This window comes from Mustelus asterias, chromosome 22, assembly GCF_964213995.1.
Source record: "Mustelus asterias chromosome 22, sMusAst1.hap1.1, whole genome shotgun sequence".
Classification (NCBI taxonomy): domain Eukaryota; kingdom Metazoa; phylum Chordata; class Chondrichthyes; order Carcharhiniformes; family Triakidae; genus Mustelus; species Mustelus asterias.
Window position 1 is genome coordinate 11,878,161 of NC_135822.1, and position 20,220 is coordinate 11,898,380.

The window sequence follows — 20,220 nt, forward strand, 5'->3', positions numbered from 1 at the left end:
AGAACTGTGAAACGTAAAATAAGACCAGCGGTTAAATGCTTGATTCCTTTTGCTGGAGGATGGACTTCAGCATTTCATTTGCTTCTCCAAGATGGTTCAATAGTTTTAGTGAAATGATTCTGCTGTGGAATCTTCCATTTAGAGAATGACATAGCTGAGGTATGGTCTGACATTGAGTTGGTTACACAACATTCCCAATACTGAGTCCCTCTGAACTAATGCTCTCCCACAAAAATAAAACAACTTGCACCTGTAGTGAAAAACAGAGCAAAAATAACTAAGTAGAATGAACTCTGAAGACAGCCAATTAAAAACATAATTACCAGGAATTTTAGCAAGTTGATTACAAGGCTAATCTGTGGGTTTTGTTTAAAGCTTGGAGGTCTATTTTGGGTGGACACGTGGGGAGAGCTGTTGCCAAATAAATGGTTTTGTGCAATGCAATGTACATGTCGGGGGACAGTTTGGTTATTATCGAGTTACATAATGAAGTGCAAAATTACATGATAACTACTTGCACAATAGTTGCTTTGGTGGATTTTAATGTTCCATTGGGTTCGCCGGTAGATATTCCCAATTTTCTACTCTCCTGGTGACATGGATGTCTTCGTTTTCCACCAGGGATTAGTGGATAGTGATCAAGAACAAGAACCTTGGCCGTTTTTTCCTCCCTCCATTCGTGAATTTCAGGGATATACGTTTTAAATTACCCCCCTGGTTTTACCTTGAGCCTCAGATATAGGGACAGGAGAAGGCCATTCAACCCCTCAAGCCTGTTCTGCCAATCAATTAAATCATGGTTAATCTGAGTCTTAACTCCATCTTTGTTCCATAACCTTTGATATCTTCCTAACAAAAATCTATTAATCTCAGTTTTTATATTTTCAGTTGTACTAACCCCAGCAGCTTTTCAGCAGATAGCTTTCAAGATTTCCCCTATCCTTTGTGCTTTCTGCAATTGTCCCTGAATGACCTAGCTCCAATTTGAAGGTTATGCTCCTTTGTTTTGGCTCTCCCTCCAGGGGAAATAGTTTCTCTCTATCTATGCTATCAATTTATTTAATCACCTTAAACGCCTCAATTAGATCACTCCTTAATCCTCTTATTTATCCCCATGAGATTTCTCAGCAGTTTGTTGCCATCTTCCTCAGTTAATTCTGCTTTTGGCTCAACTGCTACCAACAGGCTGCCCTGCATTGTCAAAGTAATGCTTCTTCAACCCTCTTTTGGTTCAACAAATTTTCTGTAGCAAATGTCAGGCCCCAAATACAAGAATATTGGGGATTTAAAAATTTGGTCCCAGATTTGTTAACGGGGTGTCCTTGGCATGGTAACATTTAGCGCTCATTCCTACTGTCATGTGAATGTGCTGGTGGGTTGCTTTCTTGAACGTGTTCAATTCTTGCCGTGATGATATCGCTTTTTCTAAGCCCTAAGTCTGTGGCCCTTTGAATTTGCTGCTGAAACTTAGTTGAAAGTGGTGAGGGACGTTACATCTTTCATCAGTGATGAATGTAATATATCTTTCACTAGGTGCGTCTCCAGATGGTCCAGGCAAAATCAATGCCTGTTGTTTGATTTCAGTTGTTCTTTTTTTCTCTGCTGGTTTTCCAGTTAGTGACAGCAGCCTTAATAACAGTTCTCCTACTGCTATTAAGTGGTTGCACTGGTGGTGCCCACCTCTGTGGTGCATTGCAGTGTCATTGCTCATGATTCCATTGTTCAATCATAGGCTTCACCACAGCAGTACTCAGGTTACTATGCTAAAAGGGTTGCATTTTCATCCACTGCTATTGGATGCATTGTCAGCCTAAAGCTGGCAGGCGACACTCCGAAAGCTTGTGCTACCAAATAAACCTGTTGGACTTTAACCTGGTGTTGTGAGACTACTTACTGTGTCCACCCCAGTCCCAACGCCGGCATCTCCACATCAGAGGCCAGTTTCTCAGAGCATACTATCTCCACTTATTCCGTGCAGACTGTATCTGTGGTACGTCATCATAGGGCAAGTCAATGTGATCTTTTCTGTGCTGAGTATATCGTGGCCAACAATTATGGGCTGTTATGGACATTTGAGTGTTCAGGAATATTCAGAGCCATTAAGATACTAAGTGCAGTGCCACAAATTATGAAGCTGTTGTTTCTCGCTCTGAAAAATAAATGGCGAGGGTTTACTTGTGATTGTCTGTCATTTGCAGGTAAAATAGAATTCATCTCTGCAAGTTAGCTGGAATGTGATTTTGTTACATAAACAGCTTGAAATTTCCATGTGTAATTTTGCTTTACAAACATTTAATATGGTCACATCAAATTCCGCTGTCCATGATTTCAGCAAAGGCACTGCTCATTTATTATAAATATATTAATGCCTCCAACAAAATAGGAAATGATAGGGTTTGTTAACTCAATAAAATCACACCACACAATTCCCAGGCTATATTGGATGTAACTCTAGGCATCTCATTATATTCCTGAATAAAACATAAAAACTGCTAAAGCTCCTTAATGTTGAGAGACCAGGTGTATGCAGATGTGGAGAAATTGGAATGTAATGGGAAGGAGATGGCTTACCAAGTGGATTCTACACGTGCGATCTATATTATTGAAGAAGCTATCAATGGTTCATTTATGAGGATATGGTACTGATTTATGGAGAATGATTGAACTGAGAAATTCTACATCTAAGAGATAAACTGGCAACTTTTAGGATGCGGCTTTTCCTGGGTTTTATGAGTAACTAAGGAACATATAAAGCTACCGCATATTGGCCCTTCATTGAGTAAAACAAAAATCCACCGCTTCACAGGGCCAGGAACCTGGGTTCAATTCCAGCCTCAGGTAACGGTCTGTGTGGAGTTTGTATGTTCTCCCCTTGTCTGCATGGGTTTCCTCCAGGTGCTCCAGTTTCCTCCCACACTCCAGAGATGTGCGGGTTAGGTTGATTGGCCGTGCTCAGGTGCCCCTTAGCAACAGGGAGATTGGCAGGGTAAATATGTGGGGTTACGGGGATAGGGCGTGGGTGGGATTGTTGTCAGTGCAGACTCGATGGGCCGAATAGCCTCTTTCTACTCTGGAGGGGTTCTATGATTTTAAGTTCGTAAATGTATAAAAGGAGAGAATGTTCTCACAGGTTACTAGTCTCCACTTAAGCATTGCTGTCCTAGCACCAGTGCAATGCCTAAAAGAATATTGATAATGCGTGTAAACAATACTGCACACCTAGTCTCATTAAAGGTTCAGGTATTAGAGCAGATAGGTGCTTGATGGCTGGCAGAGACAGGATGGGCTGAAGAGCCTCTTTCTGTGCCATAAAACTCTATTGCCAGAATTTTACTGCTTTGCTCGCCCGAGGCTCATAAGATCCTGCCCCAGGCCAATGGAGGATGCTGTTCTGCGAGCCGGTAAAATTCTGGCCTGTGACTTTAAAATGCCAGCAACATTTCCTTGCATTTATAGTCATAGATTTGCTTTTACTCCCCACAACTTGCATCACTATCACTTGTTAATGACATTTACTAATGCTACTTTCAACTAAGACTCACATAACATTTAGACTGCTACATAGCAAATTAAATTGTTTTCCTTGTAGATTTTTACATTTATAAGGGATGTTTCTGACGTTCTAATGTTTGTACATTCTCACCTAAAATATACTGACTATTGTTTAATTATTCACACCATAATATTCATCTTTTGTTTAAAACCTGCCTATAACTTTCAGTCACATTAATCAGATGGAAGGGGAAGATACAAGGCCTGCATTTTCACCATGAGAGCCTCTCTGCCATGCTGAAAATGTCAGATGAACTTGAAAATTGCAAGTCCCATTCCTGAATTTCCCATTTTCGTAGGGGCGGAAATGGGGGTAATTCATGTTTCGTGTATGCATGGTTCAAGAAGGCAGCTGGCATTATAAATCAGAAGCTGCTTCCACCCCAAACACATTGGCAGCCCAGGAGTGTGAAACCCAGAGTGTGCAGAGTCGACCTGGTAAGAGCAGGTCTCAACTTTGTGCATTTCTTTGGATAGCCAGGGTTTCCCTTTGGAGAGATGAGGTACCCCTTTGGATATGGTCCTGGGACATCTTTAGGGGATATATGCTTGGAGTGTTATAATCATTGCTTGCTATTTCACTTTGTCTCTTGACATAAATCTGAGGGCTTCCATTCCTGGATTACTGTTGCGTAACTGATTTCACAACCACCAATTATCACAGAAGGACACATGCCATTTCACAATTTGGTTGATAGCTACAAATGATTATAGACAATTTCAAATGGGACCATGAATTCCAATGCTTGTTGTTATAAGGGATCGTGTACTTGAATTAAATGTTTGTTTTTTTAAATTAAGGCTTTATGTAGTTGGAGGAATGTAAATTTAGTAAATGGATTTTTGTAAATAGACATTTCAAACTCATTTTATGGACATCATTTTATCTCAGCTTTGCATGAGATCCGCCCATTGCAGATACTAGGTGAATTTGCTTGGTTGATGTTAAGGGCAAAGAATGCGTCTGGGTGGGACATAGGTTGGAATGAGTTGGCATAGGGCTATAAAGGGCCATGGGGGTGGGGGAGGGGAGCTGGGGGGTGGTGGATACAGGGACATAGGTTGGCATGTAGGTATAAGGGACCATGGGGATTTGGTGCAGGGACATAGGTTGGCATGGAGGGTTAGAGGGATTATGGTGTGCGTACAGGGCATGAGGTGGCATGCGGAATGTGTCAGGCGTGAAGGGTGAAAGCCTTCACACTGGCATCGTACTCACTGCTTCTGGAGTCACCTGCCCCAACTTCTAACATAGCGCGCACCCCAGTCACCACCATCCTGGACCGCATCTGGGTGACCGCATTTAAAAGTTGGGTTTGCGGAGCCTGGAATTCTCCTGACTCTACGCTCTTGACAAAGAACAAAGAACAGTACAGCACAGGAACAGGCCCTTCGGCCCTCCAAGCCTGCTCCAATCACGCTAACCTGTCTAGACCAACCGCTTATATCCCGCTATTCCCCGTTTGTTCATATGTCTATCAAGATAAGTCTTAAATGTGGCTAATGTAACTGCCTCAACCACCTCACTTGGCAATGAATTCAAGGCCCCCACCACTCTCTGTGTAAAAACAACTTCCCCCACACATCTCTACTGAACCTTTCCCCCCTTATCTTGAACTTGTGCCCCCTTGTAATTGTTATTTCTACCCTGGGGAAAAAAGCTTACAACTGTTCACCCTATCTATTCCTCTCATCATTTTATAGACTTCTATCAGGTCGCCCCTCAGCCTCCGTCTTTCCAGGGAGAACAATCCCAGTTCATTCAATCTCTCCTCATAGCTAATACCCTCCATACCAGGCAACATTCAGGTAAACCTTTTCTGCACTCTCTCCAAAGCCTCCATGTCCTTCTGGTAGTGTGGTGACCAGAATTGGACACAGTATTCCAAATGTGGCCGAACCAACATTTTACACAACTGTAACATAATTTGCCAACTTTTATACTCGATGCCCCGTCCGATGAAGGTAAGCATGCCATATGCTTTCTTCACCACCTTTTCCACCTTGGCTTGCAGACAAAAATCCAGGCCATAGATAGAATTGCTTCAAAGAGGGAGATTATAGGGTCAATTTTTTTTTCATTTTGTGGAAGGCTTGCCATGCATGCGCTGTCTATGATTTTTCATTAGGTGTGGCTGGCCAGAAAGGCTCCTTGGGAGCAGTGAAAACTTGGAAAATTAGCCCTTGTGAGTAGAAACGAGGACAAATGAAAATCAGAGATCTAGGAAACAGTGAGAATCTACAAGACTTCCCTCCCACCTCCCAATTCTATTTCTCCCTCTCCTAAAGAAAAAAGGAGAGTTGAATTTATATAACACCTTATCATGTGTCTCAGAAATGCCATGGGCTCAATAATGTGAAATACTTTAATGGCCAAATTGCTCTTATTTATGTAGGTAACTGACACCCAAGTAACAGAGCTGGTTGATATGGTGAAAGGCAGGGAGACTTGGACTGAAGAAATAGCCAGAAAATTAATGGATACATCAAGGCAATGTCTAGCTCCTATCAAGAAGGGAAATGGGATGTTAAGTTTTATGGATGTAGGGTGGGTAAATGTGAGTAGAACTGTAAATGTCAGTGTGAACCCTATGGGTCAAATAACCTGTTTTGTGTTGTATCTTTTATATATTTTTGTTATCAGCTGTTTTAGCAAAAGCATTAACCCATGGTTAAATTAGCATAAGAATGCTATATGAGCGCGTTAAACATTCATTCATTATTACTGGTATTTTCTAACCTCTTTGTATCTGGAGTCCACTGGAATACAATGGGACACAGAAACTGCACAGAATTTTCTGCCACAGTTTGCAGATTACTTGAATTAGATCAAAATAGGATGAATGTTTAATTCATAGAAGTGAAGTGTGTTTAATTTCTAACCAGTCAAAGATAGTACCACATTAAGCATTCATTTCCCTTGAACTATATTAACCTTAGTTTGCTTTTTTCCTTTTTATTACTTTCCCTGGCAGACCGACAACGTAAAGGTAAGCTCTGCCTCATTCTCCTGTTACCAGTCCTTTGAACCTTCCTTGTATAAATAATCTACAATTTATATCACATGGTTAAGATCCTGAAGGCAAAGGTGTAGGTGAATACTGCTGCATATTCTTTCTGAGAGATGCCATAAAAGTACCTGCTATTTTTCTCCAAAAAACTAAGAAGGACTTCAGAACGAAATTTGATGTTTGTTGTTGTGCAAAATCCTACATTAATGAAGGAAGCATACTGTTGTTATTTACCCCAGAAGGTATAGCATTAATGGAAGCCACCAAATTATGGGACATGAGTCTGAGTTGCTTCATCTGGCTGATATCAGGTACTTCAGTAAATGGAGAGAGTTTACTGCCCTGTAGTGCAGGGGCAATTCTTCTCGAAAAACCTAGATGAAGGGCCACGACTATGTAAAGGATACCACCATAATTGAAAGAATTAAGATGAAGTGGTGATTAGACAATGTCAACCTTGTGTTGCTCTTCTGTACTCTTAGTAGCCAGTTCGGAATGCAGAGGCCAGAATCTGGAGCATGGTCATCCATTCACCCTCTTGCCAATAGTGGCTGCATAGTCTCAGAGAACAAGAGTGTAGAGGAATTAATACTTGGGAGGGAAAGGCATTGGAATATTGCAGCTTCATAAAGTGTTAGCATATTTTAAATGGAAATAATAACTGGTGGTTGGTTACAAGGCCAGTGTGATGCTTTGGCACACTAATGGATTTCTCCATGGAGCTGAAAGGCTTGAATCCATTGAATTGTTAGATTTGAGCAGGTCATTGGGAGGGGACTGTAGGCCTCCAGATTTTGTGCAGGGTGGGATGTTGCATATTTGCAATTCCCAAGTGAACATTGTGGACACAAAACCCTTTTACAACATGCCTTGTGTCCAAACACTTTTTTGCTCAGTTTACGCAGTTGGAAAACAGATAGTTTTGTTTCATTTATTCATGAATGGCAGAACTTTCTCATAGTATAAGAGATCCTGTGCTATATAACTGACAAACGTTTGTTGTATTAAAATGTTATTCTTACAATGTATTCTTATTCGGAAGCTCTTTACCTGTGTCAGCTATCCTAAAGGCCTCTGAGCATGCTCATTTTCCTTTCTTTTTGGCCTCAACTGCAGTCACAGTAAAGTTCCCTGACCCATCCCCATTTTGACCAAAACATACCTCAGATGATGGAAAGTGCCCGACTCATTTTTTACATGGAGTTTCCAAACTGCAGAACACAAGACTGGAACTCTGATTATTCATCCTACGAAGCTCCGGTCCCTGTTGCTTATTTCCCATTTGTATGATTGCTGTCTTAAACTCTACTCATTCTTGTTTTGAATCTGTAGGCCGGGTGGTCTAGAAAGGACTACCATCTCATTGGTGGTTTTCAGACCTAAATATACCAATTAGGGTGTTGCAGTCTTCAATTTTCCAGGCCCCCACACACATTTAGTTGTTTGTTTATTTATATTTGAGAGCAGACATGAGTGACCCATGCAGCCAGTAAGTTTGCCTATCCCTTTTATAGTCTCTAGCAACAAATATAATGGAATACAATGTAAGAGTTGCCTCCGATTTTAGTGAGGATGACCAAAGTCTGAAGGAGTTCACTGCAACCATACAATAAATATTATTCTGAATGGAACCAATAGTCTGCTCTTCATATGAAAATCTTCTGAGATAATATTGTAACCATTGGGACCTTGATCACTTATTTGTGGGTGACCTCAGTGTGGGGGGTTGCTGTTGATTACAAGGAACAAAATACACTCTGTTACAATGTCCTGAAATAATTTGTCTCTTTCTGTCTTGGCTATTAACCATCTGGAATCTAACCTAATTTGGGACCAGGCCTAGGAGTTCAGAGCTATTGCAGATAATGTAGGAAATAATTTAATTTCACTTAAAACCTATTAAAAGAAACATTAGGCTCAGACATAAATTTAAATTTGATTTTCTCATGAAGGAGATTGATGGTTGACAACATTAGCATTTTAAATCTCAACTTGTATTGTGGCAGAAATGGGTAGGAAGGGTGCTGATTGACAGCAGATGATAAGGAAGGGCAATGAAAATTAATCACAACAAATTTGAAGAAATTATATTTATTTGTAGCCCATTTTTTTTCGAACTGTGTACATGAGCTGCATCCCATTTCCCTCAGATGGTTGTTTCTTAAAATAACTTAAGCCAGCAGGTCTTTCCCTCACCCACCATCTCAGCATATTATGGACTTCCAGAAATAGCAGTCGAATGCAGAGTGGACCAATTGCTGTCTCAGCTCCCTCCACTGCCTCCCCTATCCTTCCGACTCCACATCTCTTTCTAGCTTTCTCCCATTTAGCTTGAGGCCCTCTCTGAACTCATCATCCCCATGAAATCCATCCTATTCTTACTAAACTGCTGACCACCCAACTGTCCTTTCTAGCTCCCTTGCTGGTTGACATTCTGAATGGTTTTCGCTCAAAACAGCCATTATGCCACCCAGTCCTCAAATAAAATGTCACCTCCCAAATCTGTGTCTATCTTGCTGTCAACTCCCTGTTTGAATTCTCTAAAGAGCTTTCATTTCCTATTATTACACCAAAACATCCTTTACTAAAATGACTAATTAGATCATCCACGATCTATCTCCAGCGATTGAAATAGTTAACCAAACCATCCCTCTGCCATTGTCCAGATCTATAGGATTGCCCTTACTTGGTTCAATGACTTTGATCAAGCTTATGGTCACTCCTCTTAAATTCTCCTTTGCTTGACACCCATTTTATTGGTTATTCCACAATGAAAGAGTTTCGGGTACTATTGCCTTTTGCAAAATACAGCATTTTGATATGCCAGTTCATTGAAATCCATGTAGCACAGGACATCTTGTACTCTGATGTGGCTCAGTGATGCATGGACAAAGCAGATGAAATTAAGATCTTTATCCTAGCAGGTTAAAATCAAAGTTTGCTGATTCCTTTCTGTGTTTCAAGGACAAATTACATTTGAGCACATGGCATGTCCAATTCCTTTATTGTGAAATTCGCAAGACTGCACTTTCCTGGACATTTAAATTTTCAGTTCCACAGGACAGGAAGAACTCCATGTGATTTTCTTTTCTTGCATATTTCATTCTCCTCTTAAGACGCTGATTCTTCATTAAGCTTTGTTGCACAGATGCTACCATCCAATTTGGTACATTGCCTAATTGGCCATATTTCGTACCCTGAACCTGAGTAGTAGGCATTGCCAGGCTTTTTAATTGTGAATATTATAATTGAACTAGATGTCCTTATCTGACTTCTGAATAAGTACACCTTGAAGTTGGGCTGAGCAGAGTAGTTTTCAGATTTTCATTTCCATAGTACCTACTCGACCATCAGACGTCAGTCACAAAGCAATATCCAGCCACTGACGGACTTTTTGAAGTGGAATCACTGTTGTAATGTAGGAAACATTGCATCGAATCACCAGGCCAAGATTGACTTTAACCACCTCCAGCTGATATATGCTGAACCTAATTGATGTCAACGAGCACAGCACTAATGGGGAATTGAACCTGGGACCCCTTTGGTCTCTTGACTGAATATCTCAGTGGTCAGTGCATTCAGCCATTTATTTTGATATGAATATAAACTGGTGATGTCAACAAAATACAACAATAAAGGTGTAATTTTCAACCTTGCTGTCTGGCTAGTAACCTGGTAGGATGGATTGTTCACTGCTGTGAACTAGAACTTTCCTTGATTTTCATCCAATTAATTTTAATAAAATAAAAATCGGAAAAGTTGTACAATGGATGGGTAATCCAATCAATTCCACCAGGTTTCCCTTTGGATGACAAAATTGAAAACCACCCCCTAAATGTCAGGAATTTGAAGTTTGAGGAACACACTTCTGCTATTTCTGAGATTCCATTACAAAGGGATACAGAATCACACAGATGGGTAAAAATATGGAAACTTAATGCCACTAGTAAGTGATTTCATAACAAGGGCACAACTTTAGGATTTGTATTGGATTTATGAAGTAGTAGTTAAAAGTAATATTTTAACCCAAAGGAACATGAAATGTTTCAACCATCAGTGACTATTGAAGATGATAGAGTATTAATATGAAGCCAACATCAGCACAGATACGATAGGTCAATTAGTCAATTTCCATGGTGAAATGGCTATGATTTTGCCAATTTTTGTCTGATCCTCCACCAACAAAACACATTTTTTATGTTTAAAGGTGCTACCTAAATGCAAGTTGTTCCTCTTGATTCAATTGTTCAGGATAGAACTCCTCTGCAGAGTGCCTTAATTTGAAAAGCAGATCGTGATATGAAAGCAGTATTCACGCAAAATGAATTGGAGGTTACCTTCACAATTGACCAAATAGTCCATGTTTGTTCAGACAACTTGAAGAATGTGTTTCTGCTCCAATAACAATGACAGGTTTTTTTTCTTGTTTTTCTTCTATTGCAGAGCCATATACCGTAGGCTACAGCCAATCTAGCCTGATTCACCTTGTGGGACCATCTGACTGTGCCCTCCATAAATTTGTCCAAGGAGGTATAGTATTTCTCCATCTGATAATCTGAACACAGTGGCTATGATGTTTGATAAATACCCATTTAGCACTGTGCACTAGGAGGAGATTGTAGAAGGTACAGGACTTTCTTTGTACCTATGTGCATAACTGATGGGAATCTACCAGAGATCTGATTATATCATCTTACATTGAGGAATAGTTTTAATGTGTAAAGTTCCATTACATCAGCATGATTGTCTAACATGTAACAGAGGGACAAGAATTTATCTAGCTTCATTCTGTAGCAAAATTGTGACTAGGTGTTTTTGAAAATGTTGTCACAAATAGCAGTAATTTTTGGGGACTCTGTTTCTGGTGGGGTATCACCCACTGAGAACACAGATCAGAGAATCAAGCAGAAAGATCAGCTGCCAGTCAGGTACGCTGACCTCCGCGCTCAATTATCTGATCTGTGTTTCCATCAAGAACTAGGGAGCAGAGTCTTGGAAAAGTTATCCTTCAGTGAGCGGAGCGCAGAGAGTTTCTTCCCCCATAAGCAGGAAATTTGCCTTGGAGCTAAATCAAGATGATTGAAGTACATAAGAAAACAACACACCCATGCAAAGCACAGCAATGTCACCGTGATCATTGTGTACATAGACAATGAGAAGGAATACACCGCTTTATTAGAATGGAAGGGCTTAAATTGCTTGTATGACTGTATAAACTTTTGTGATCAGTTTATCAAGCTGGTGGATCTGCAGGTGAGGTTCCATGGCAGCTTTTACATATTATTCAGGGGCAAGTTAACATCAGCTGCCTCAATGTATTTTAAACAGCGCCAACTGATGTATCTTGAAGTCCAGGAAACCTGTTGTGGATTCCACAATGTGCTGATGATATGTACCTGGGCTCTTCTGTCTTCAGTTAATTTGTTCCCGAATCTGGAAAGGGACTCACACCTCTGGCTTTCAGGTTATTTTTCTCTTCACAGAAGCATGGAAAATCACCCGGACTAGTTTCCATGGGATTGTTGAATGGTATCTCATGTTGCTGATCAGACCAATGCATTGCTATGGTCACCTATCATTACTGCTGCCGGGATTGAGCAGCTGATGCCTGTGGGTTAAAATCAGTAGGAGGATGTTTTCTCCCGTTTGCTAAAATAAGTAAAGGATAAATCAGAGAAATTCAATTTCATACAGACGCCAACTTTTTCACGAACAGTATTGAACAAAGGAACACGAGCTTCAGTTGTCTCAATGCATGGCTGTAAAACGGCCATGCAATAAAATTTAATTCATTAATTAAGAGAAAAAGACCTTCAAAGCTATGGACAATCTGGTGGGGCAGGAAAATACTTTTTGTTGAACATATTCTCCCATTTTCTAAGAGAGAACAAAAGCCTCAGGAGAAGATTAATCAATGACTTTTTAAAAATCCATCAGTTTGATTCCTGGTATGGAAACCTTTAATTTCGATGTGCAATGCCGTGGAAGAGCTATTGATTAGGAACGCTGCTTTGCCACACAAAAGCAAAAGTTAGTGAGGCCCCCAGGGCTATTGGCAGATCTGAAGTTGTGGCCGCTGCTGTTCCAGTGCAGTTTCTCTGTATCTCGCTCTGTATCTCTGTCTCGCTCTGTATCTCTGTCCCACTGATATTCGGGTAAGCGTTCTCCAAGGCGGCCTTCGCGACACACGACAGCGCAGAGTCGCTGAGCAGAAACTGATAGCCAAGTTCCGCACACACAAGGACGGCCTCAACCGGGATATTGGGTTCATGTCACACTATCTGTAACCCCCACAGTTGCGTGGACCTGCAGAGTTTCACTGGCTGTCTTGTCTGGAGACAATACACATCTTTTTAGCCTGTCTTGATGCTCTCTCCACTCCCATTGTTTTGTTTCTTAAAGACTGGATTAGTTGTAAGTATTCGCATTCCAACCATTATTCATGTAAATTGAGTCTGTGTCTTTATAAGTTCTGTTTGTGAACAGAATTCCCACTCACCTGAAGAAGGGGCTTAGAGCCTCGAAAGCTTGTGTGGCTTTTGCTACCAAATAAACCTGTTGGACTTTAACCTGGTGTTGTTAAACTTCTTTCTCTGTCCCACTGCAGCAGCTCTGGGATACAAAATGATGCACCCAGACATCGATCTCACTGCAGTGGTCTAATGTACAGATATGATTTGAGTGTAACAAAACCACCAATTTAAAAAAAACGATCAGATCAAAGGATGAAAGCAAAATACTGCAGATTGTGGAAATCTGAAATAAAAACAAAGTCCTGGAGACACTCGGCAGGTCTGGCAGCAACTGCAGAGAGAGAGAAACAGAGTTAATGTTTTGAGTTGAAAATGACTTCTTCAGAACTGGTTCTTCAGTTCTGAAGAAGAGTCATATTCAACTCAAAATGTTAACTGTTTCTGTACAGATGCTGTTAGATCTGCCTGCTGAATATCTCCAGCACTTTGTTTTTATCTCAGGTACTTTCCTAGACTTCCCTTCCCTCTAAATTAGCAATATTTTTCATCTCTTTATTTTGTTGATGCTAATATGATCTCTGTTCCTCTGAACCTTTCTCTCTAGTTCCTTGTATGTTCCAAATGTTTTGTCCTATATGATCTCCTGCATCTGAGTTGCATTAAAATCAAGCCTCATTGAACTGTTTCCCATTCTTCTGCCAGCATCTCAAAACTGAAGAACTCCTGAACATCTTCCAATTTTCCTTGCTCTCCAAAATCATCAGACTTTTAAAGTAATCGGAGGTCACTTAACCACGATATGATTGATCTCATCCTCTCTCTGACTTTCTTGTGTCTCTTGCAGAATCTTTCCTTTAACACAACTCTCAAAAGGATCAATGTATAGAAAATATTGGGTTCAAAGAGGATCTTCTCAGCCTCTCGGTGTCTTATATGACTGGGGAGCAGAAATAATGAACATATTATCAATATAGATGTGAATCCCTCATTATTCAACTATGAGTCGTTCTTTCATCCACTCTTCTGTAACCATCGCATTTAACCTCACTTATTCAGAATTAAGCTGCAGGTGATCACTGGGACTATAGAGTACTTCATTTCATAGATTTCATAGAAACGTACAGTGCAGAAAGAGGCCATTCGGCCCATCAAGTCTGCACCGACCACAATCCCACCCAGGCTCTATCCCCAAAACGCCATACATTTATCCTAGCTATTCCCCCTGACACTAGGGGGCAATTTAGCATGGCCAATCCACTAAACCCGCACATCTTTGGACTGTGGGAGGAAACCGTAACACCCGGAGGAAACCCCCGCAGACTTGGGGGGAACATGCAAACTCCAGACAAACAGTTCTAGTAGGTTGGGAGGCAGACATTTCTAGTAGGTTGGGAGAAGCTGGCCACATCCAGGACAATATTGATGGCTATTCTTCGAACTGATGAAGAAATTATAATTCTACCGTAATTGTACGCAATGTTTGCAGTGTAAGCGCCTTGTGGTTTTCTCTAATTGCCTGGGAAAATGCACCATTCAAACACCTTTCTGTCAGAGACAAAGTCAGAGACCTTTTCTGAAACTATTCCGGCTCACACTGTGATGGACGCCGATTCATGACTGCCCCCAAGGTGTCAAGCTGTCCCTTGATGGCCTGAACCCTTAAACTGTATAATCTGTAATTAATAGGCAATTAAAACAGGATTACCAACAAAACATCACACCCTTTAGTAACTCTATGTACTACATCCATCATTTGCAATTTTGACACAGTGAAAGATTTATCCCTTTTTTGCAACAGAGCCTTAACTGTTTTAAAGTAATCCCTGGTGAGGAGGACAATAAGAATCCTGAACTGGGATCTTTATTTTATTTTCTTTCAGTGCTGCTCATCGTTTGAACTGATATTTTTATTAGAAAGTAAATGAAAGGAATAACAGAGAATAATAATTTTCTGGAAATGTCTTTGTTACAGGAGCATTGCTAGTAAAAGCATTTTTAAAGAAAGGCATTTTTCATTATGGCATGGTGGCACTGTTGCCTCACAGTGCCAGAGACCCGGGTTCGATTCCCAGCTTGGGTCACTGTCTGTGTGGAGTTTGCACATTCTCCTCGTGCCTGTGTGGGTTTCCTCCCACAGTCCAAAGATGTGAGGATTAGGTGGATTGGCCATTCTAAATTGCCCCTTAGTGTCAGGGGGACTAACTAGGGTAAATGCATGGGGTTATGGGGATAGGGCCTAGGTGGGATTGTGGTCGGTACAGGCTGGATGGGCCGAATGGCCTCCTTCTGCACTGTAGGGATTCTATGATTACAATAGAATGTTTGTGCTCAACTTGATTGTTCATTGGGTAGCCTAGGTTTCTTTCTGGAATTATGCCAGGACTTTACAGTACAAAGTAATAAAATGCTATATGAATGACCAAAATATATCGTTTGATGTATATTCTAATATTTGTGCTGCAGAAACGTTAGTTGCAAGGGATGTCTGATTTTCTACGGCTCTGGTATCCAGTGTTTCTAAGACAGCATAGGCATCATTTTATTTATTTTTAAAATCTTTGGCCAATTTAAACTGGCAGCACAGAAACCTTTGAGGTTCTCTTCCCCCATTTTCTGATGATCCCTCCATCAAAATTATGCAAATGATTCTTGGGAACAAACCAAAATCGGTGGAGAAAATTGTTAAGTGGCGGGTGAGCGTCCGATGGGGCAGGTAGAGTTCTGCCAATGTAAAAGCTAAGCGGAGGATCCAGGCTAGTGTATTATGACTGAGCCTTATAGAGGAAAAAAGGCCCGAGGTTTAAGTTCATAGCCTGGCAGCTGATCTCAGCCAGCACAACAGGTGGGGAAGGGTGAGAGGGGTGAAAAGCAGCTAAGAATACAGATTCTGATTGCTGTCCTGCTTCTGCTGATAGGACGTGCCTGTGTGTGTGTTATCCAGCTGAGGACAGAGTTGGGCTGAAATATTTGGCAATGCTTTTTTTGTTTGCTTCCCAAACAATTTTATTGTGTTGCAAGTGTGATTTCCACAGTAATTTCATTGCAGTGTTAATGTAAGCCTACTTGTGACACTAACAAATCAATAAATAAGTGTGCCATCGTGGCAACTTGACAGTTCTTCATATCTCCACCAAGATATTATCTGATGGCTACTACAGTTCATCTTTACAAATAGTACACGATTTGAGTATTGTGGGAAAAAATACATTTCGTCAAAGCATTTTGTCTTGCATTCATCAGGCCAATCACAAGTTAACCTGTGTCTGGGGAAACAACAACTTTATACTGTATGAGAAGAAGGCCCTGAAGAAGGGAACGGGCTAATGAACTTTGTAACACTCAAGATTTGTGAGAAGCATTGTAGAACTTGTTTTTGTGTTTGTAGAACTTGTTTTCGTATATCCAAACAGATAAGAGAAGCAGCTGCTGTATACAAGCTCATGATTTTCCCAGCTAATTGTGCTCAGGAATGTGGCTAACCCAGCTAGAATCCATTTTGTGTTCTTTTGTATTATATTTAACACGGTAGAGCTTACATGCATGCCTTCTGTGATCGTATCATAGTAGATTCATATATATTCATTATATACTATTTTATCCTTACCGATATAAATCGTCATATAGGCCCCTGTACTTCAGTTAACTTGTTTATGCAAACTTATAATCTTGTATGCTGGATAAACAAACCACAGGTGTCCACATAGAGGCGACAGAACAGGCAGCCTTTAGATGGCTATGATTACATGGACTAGATTGGTTCCACTAGTCGGCGCAACATCGAGGGCTGAAGGGCCTGTACTGCGCTGTAATGTTCTATGTTCTATGTTCTACGCGAAGGACGGAACTGCTGAGGCAGCAATAATCGTGAGAAAATGCGGACGTGACCAGGGGCGAAAATATATGTATAAATATTGCCTGTATTCAGGGAGAAGTCTGGAGACTGCGTTAGGAATCGGACTTCTCCCACAAGCTTGTGAAAATAAACCACTGTACTTTGACTCATGACTAGTCTCAGATATTATTTACCCTACAGCAGCCCACTTGCCAACCATTCAGCATCCTCTTCTAATCGAGTATAAAGCTGTTGTTTCCCCTGACATTGGTATGCTTGTGAATGACCTGATGAGTGCAAGACTTAAAGCTTTGACAAAATGTATTTTTTCAGCAATACTCAAGTTCAGATTTTCTTACGCCATTATTTTAAATTCTGGCTTCAGCTCATTTAAAATGAATAGAGGCTGCCTATTTTAAAAATAGGCATGGATCAGAAAATCTGGGCTTTCGTGTCATTTGGTGTAATAGTAATTTACAGGTTGAGGATTTGTAACTGTCACGTTAAAAGTAAAATTGTGCTCTGATGTAAGTTCTTATGCTAGATTCAATCCCTGAACAATAAATCTACCATGGATCTTTGACATCTCTGTCAGTAATTTTATTTTTGGAACATTCGGCATATCTAGTGCAGTCTGTAATGATAAATATTTTATTGCAAATTAATAAAGAGGAAGTGAGCTGAGTCCAACTGTTTATGTAACTCACACGATGAAGGAAATGCACACTTGCTTTAACAAAGTTAGATGATTTTTCAGTAAAGCTGCCTTGGCCCTGTGCCCCGGTGAACCCATCATGGCTTTCTTCCATGGGCACAGTCTCCAGCATTTTGTCTAAGCTTGCAACCTTTGCTTCTTTGTCAACACTACTTGCCGCCCACTCTCTCCGTTACAGGCTGAACGTTTAGCCACGATGTCGCTGACGCTTGGGAATCTCCTGCTCTCCCAGGAACCCTGGAACTCCACATCTTTCTCATCCTCCCTTTCCCTTCATGGTCTGCAATCCTTAAAAGTTTGGCAGTGTCTAACCACTACTGTGATTTATGTTGGCTTCCGTCCTATTAATTTATACTTAATGTTGTCCTTCACTGTGGGCCTTGGCTCTTCACCTAGATTTCTCAAACTGGAAAATCGTGTAGCCAGTGCAAGTACAGGACAAAAATAATTATTAAGGCAATGTTGGTGAATTGAGCATTTAACAGATGTGGAGGCAGAATTTCCAGGCCCTATGCCGATTGGATTATCTGAAAGCAGTGAATGTAAGTAAATCGGGGGAAATGAGCACACCAATAAAAGCAAAAGCAAATTACTGCGGATGCTGGAATCTGAAACCAAAAGAGAAAATGCTGGAAAGTCTCAGCAGGTCTGGCAGCATCTGTAAGGAGAGAAAAGAGCTGACGTTTCGCGTCCAGGCGACCCTTTGTCAAAGCTCTAACCAATATTAGACAGCCAGCCTGATTTCCACCTCTAAATGTGAACAAGTAGAAAAATGGACTGATTCCCTTATTGTTGTATTCCCTTTCTTATCCAATTATTCTTGTGTTTATTGGGTTTCAAATATGTAATAACCCTGGGTGCAGGGTTATTACATATTTGCAGGAACAGGGAAGTCCACACGTGCTGACTCTTTTTAAAAGGTCAGTTTTTGGAAAACGTTTCAATGAGTTACGATCTCGGGCTTTTCTCATCTTCCAAATCCTTGATTTGATTTATTATTGTCACATGTATTGGGATTCAGTGAAAATTATTGTTATTTGCGTGCTATACAGACAAAACATACCATTCATAGCTTTGACAAAGGGTCATCTGGACTCGAAAGCTCTTTTATCCCCTTACAGATGCTGCCAGATCTGCTGAGGTTTTCCAGCATTTTCTCTTTTGATACCATTCATGGAGTACATAGCAGAGGAGGAAAGGAGAGGGTGCAGAATATAGTATTGCAGTTACAGACATTGTGAAGCGAAAGATTAGCTTATACATAATTAATCCATTCAAAAGTCTGGCAGCAGGGAAGAAGCTGTTCCTAAGTCGGTTGGTATGTGTTCTGAGACTTTTCTATCTTTTTCCCGACGGAAGAAGGTGGAAAAGAGTATGTCCAAGGTGCGTGGGGTTCTTGATTATGCTGGCTGCTTTTCTGAGGCAGCGGATCTGTAGGTCGACTCAGTGAATGGAAGGCTACTCTCGCAACCCTTTGTAGTTTCTTGTGATCTTGGTCAAAGCAGGAGCGATACTAAGCTGTGATACATCCGGAAATAATGCTTTTTATGTTTTCTATGGTGCATCTGTAAAAAAATTGGTCAAAACCTCGTTCATTATCAATAGATGACAATCCTTGTTGAGAGAAAGCTGAGAGAGGCATCTAGGCGTTTGAAAGGATTTGAAGAGGTTAATATTTCCAAAGGTTGTTGAATTCTTAAGTCATGAGCATAAATTTAGGATTAGCTCGAGAAAGGCACATTTGGAGGCATTGTTTTTGCACAATGATTTATTAAGACATGAAATATATTACCATAAATAGAGTCAATCACCACAGTTATGGGAGTAGAAACACTCAAAGAAAAATATTACAAGTTAATGGGGAATGAACAGCGAATGGGATTGGAGAGCTGTGACAGGAACATTTGTTCGCACAGGCACAGCGATCTGATAAAGTGCACCTGATTCTCTAATTATGATGTGGAATTGAGCAGCAAGGATTTTTGCAGGAGGCTTCTAGCAGTTCAATACTCTATAATATTGCCTAACTATGGCACTCCATCGCTCAGGAGGAAGTGTGCTCCATTGCCAATAATGCTGCAGAGCAGTTCAGAGCAGGAAAAAATGTAGCTGGATTGTGGCACTGACTACTCTCCATCTAAGCAGGCCACACATGGACCTGCTCAAGCATATAAGCAAGGGCTGGAAGAATGAATACTGCGGAGTTCTGACAGGAACAGAGTCTGTGCATGAAACTTGATTTCTTCTTTAAAGGCAGAAGATGCTGACAATGAACAGCCGATCTGACAGACTCAGAATGATTGTGGAGACCCTTTATCCTGAAATCCTTAACCTTTCTGTTCCAGTTGCAGAAACTGGTGGCTCTGCTGCGAATCTACAGCATCTGAATATGTAGATTTATTTCTGTATATTTATGACTAAAACCAGTGGGTTATAAACAAAAAAAGTATTGCAGATGCTGGAAATATGAAATAAAAATAGAAAATGCTGGAAATTCTCAGCAGGTCTGACACGATCTGTGGTGAGAGAAACAACATTAGTGTTTCAAGTTCAGAGAATCATAGAATCCCTACAGTGCAGAAAGAGGCCATCCGGCCCATCGAGTCTGCGCTGACTCTCTGAAAAAGCATCTCATCC

The 20,220-nt window shown here is 40.8% G+C and overlaps 1 protein-coding gene across 5 annotated transcripts in view; it reads left to right on the plus strand.

The window, feature by feature from the left end:
• acot7 (acyl-CoA thioesterase 7) overlaps window positions 1-20,220 on the plus strand; it is a 260,402-nt gene that overhangs the window by 98,684 nt on the left and 141,498 nt on the right. For 3 of the 5 annotated variants that reach the window (XM_078238517.1, XM_078238514.1, XM_078238516.1), the window contains one exon: window positions 11,007-11,093. In XM_078238517.1, the coding sequence (XP_078094643.1) occupies window positions 11,007-11,093 (87 nt within the window). Of the gene's footprint in view, window positions 1-6,527; window positions 6,543-11,006; window positions 11,094-20,220 lie in introns of all 5 variants that reach the window. The other 2 variants (XM_078238513.1, XM_078238515.1) reach the window with 1 other exon arrangement.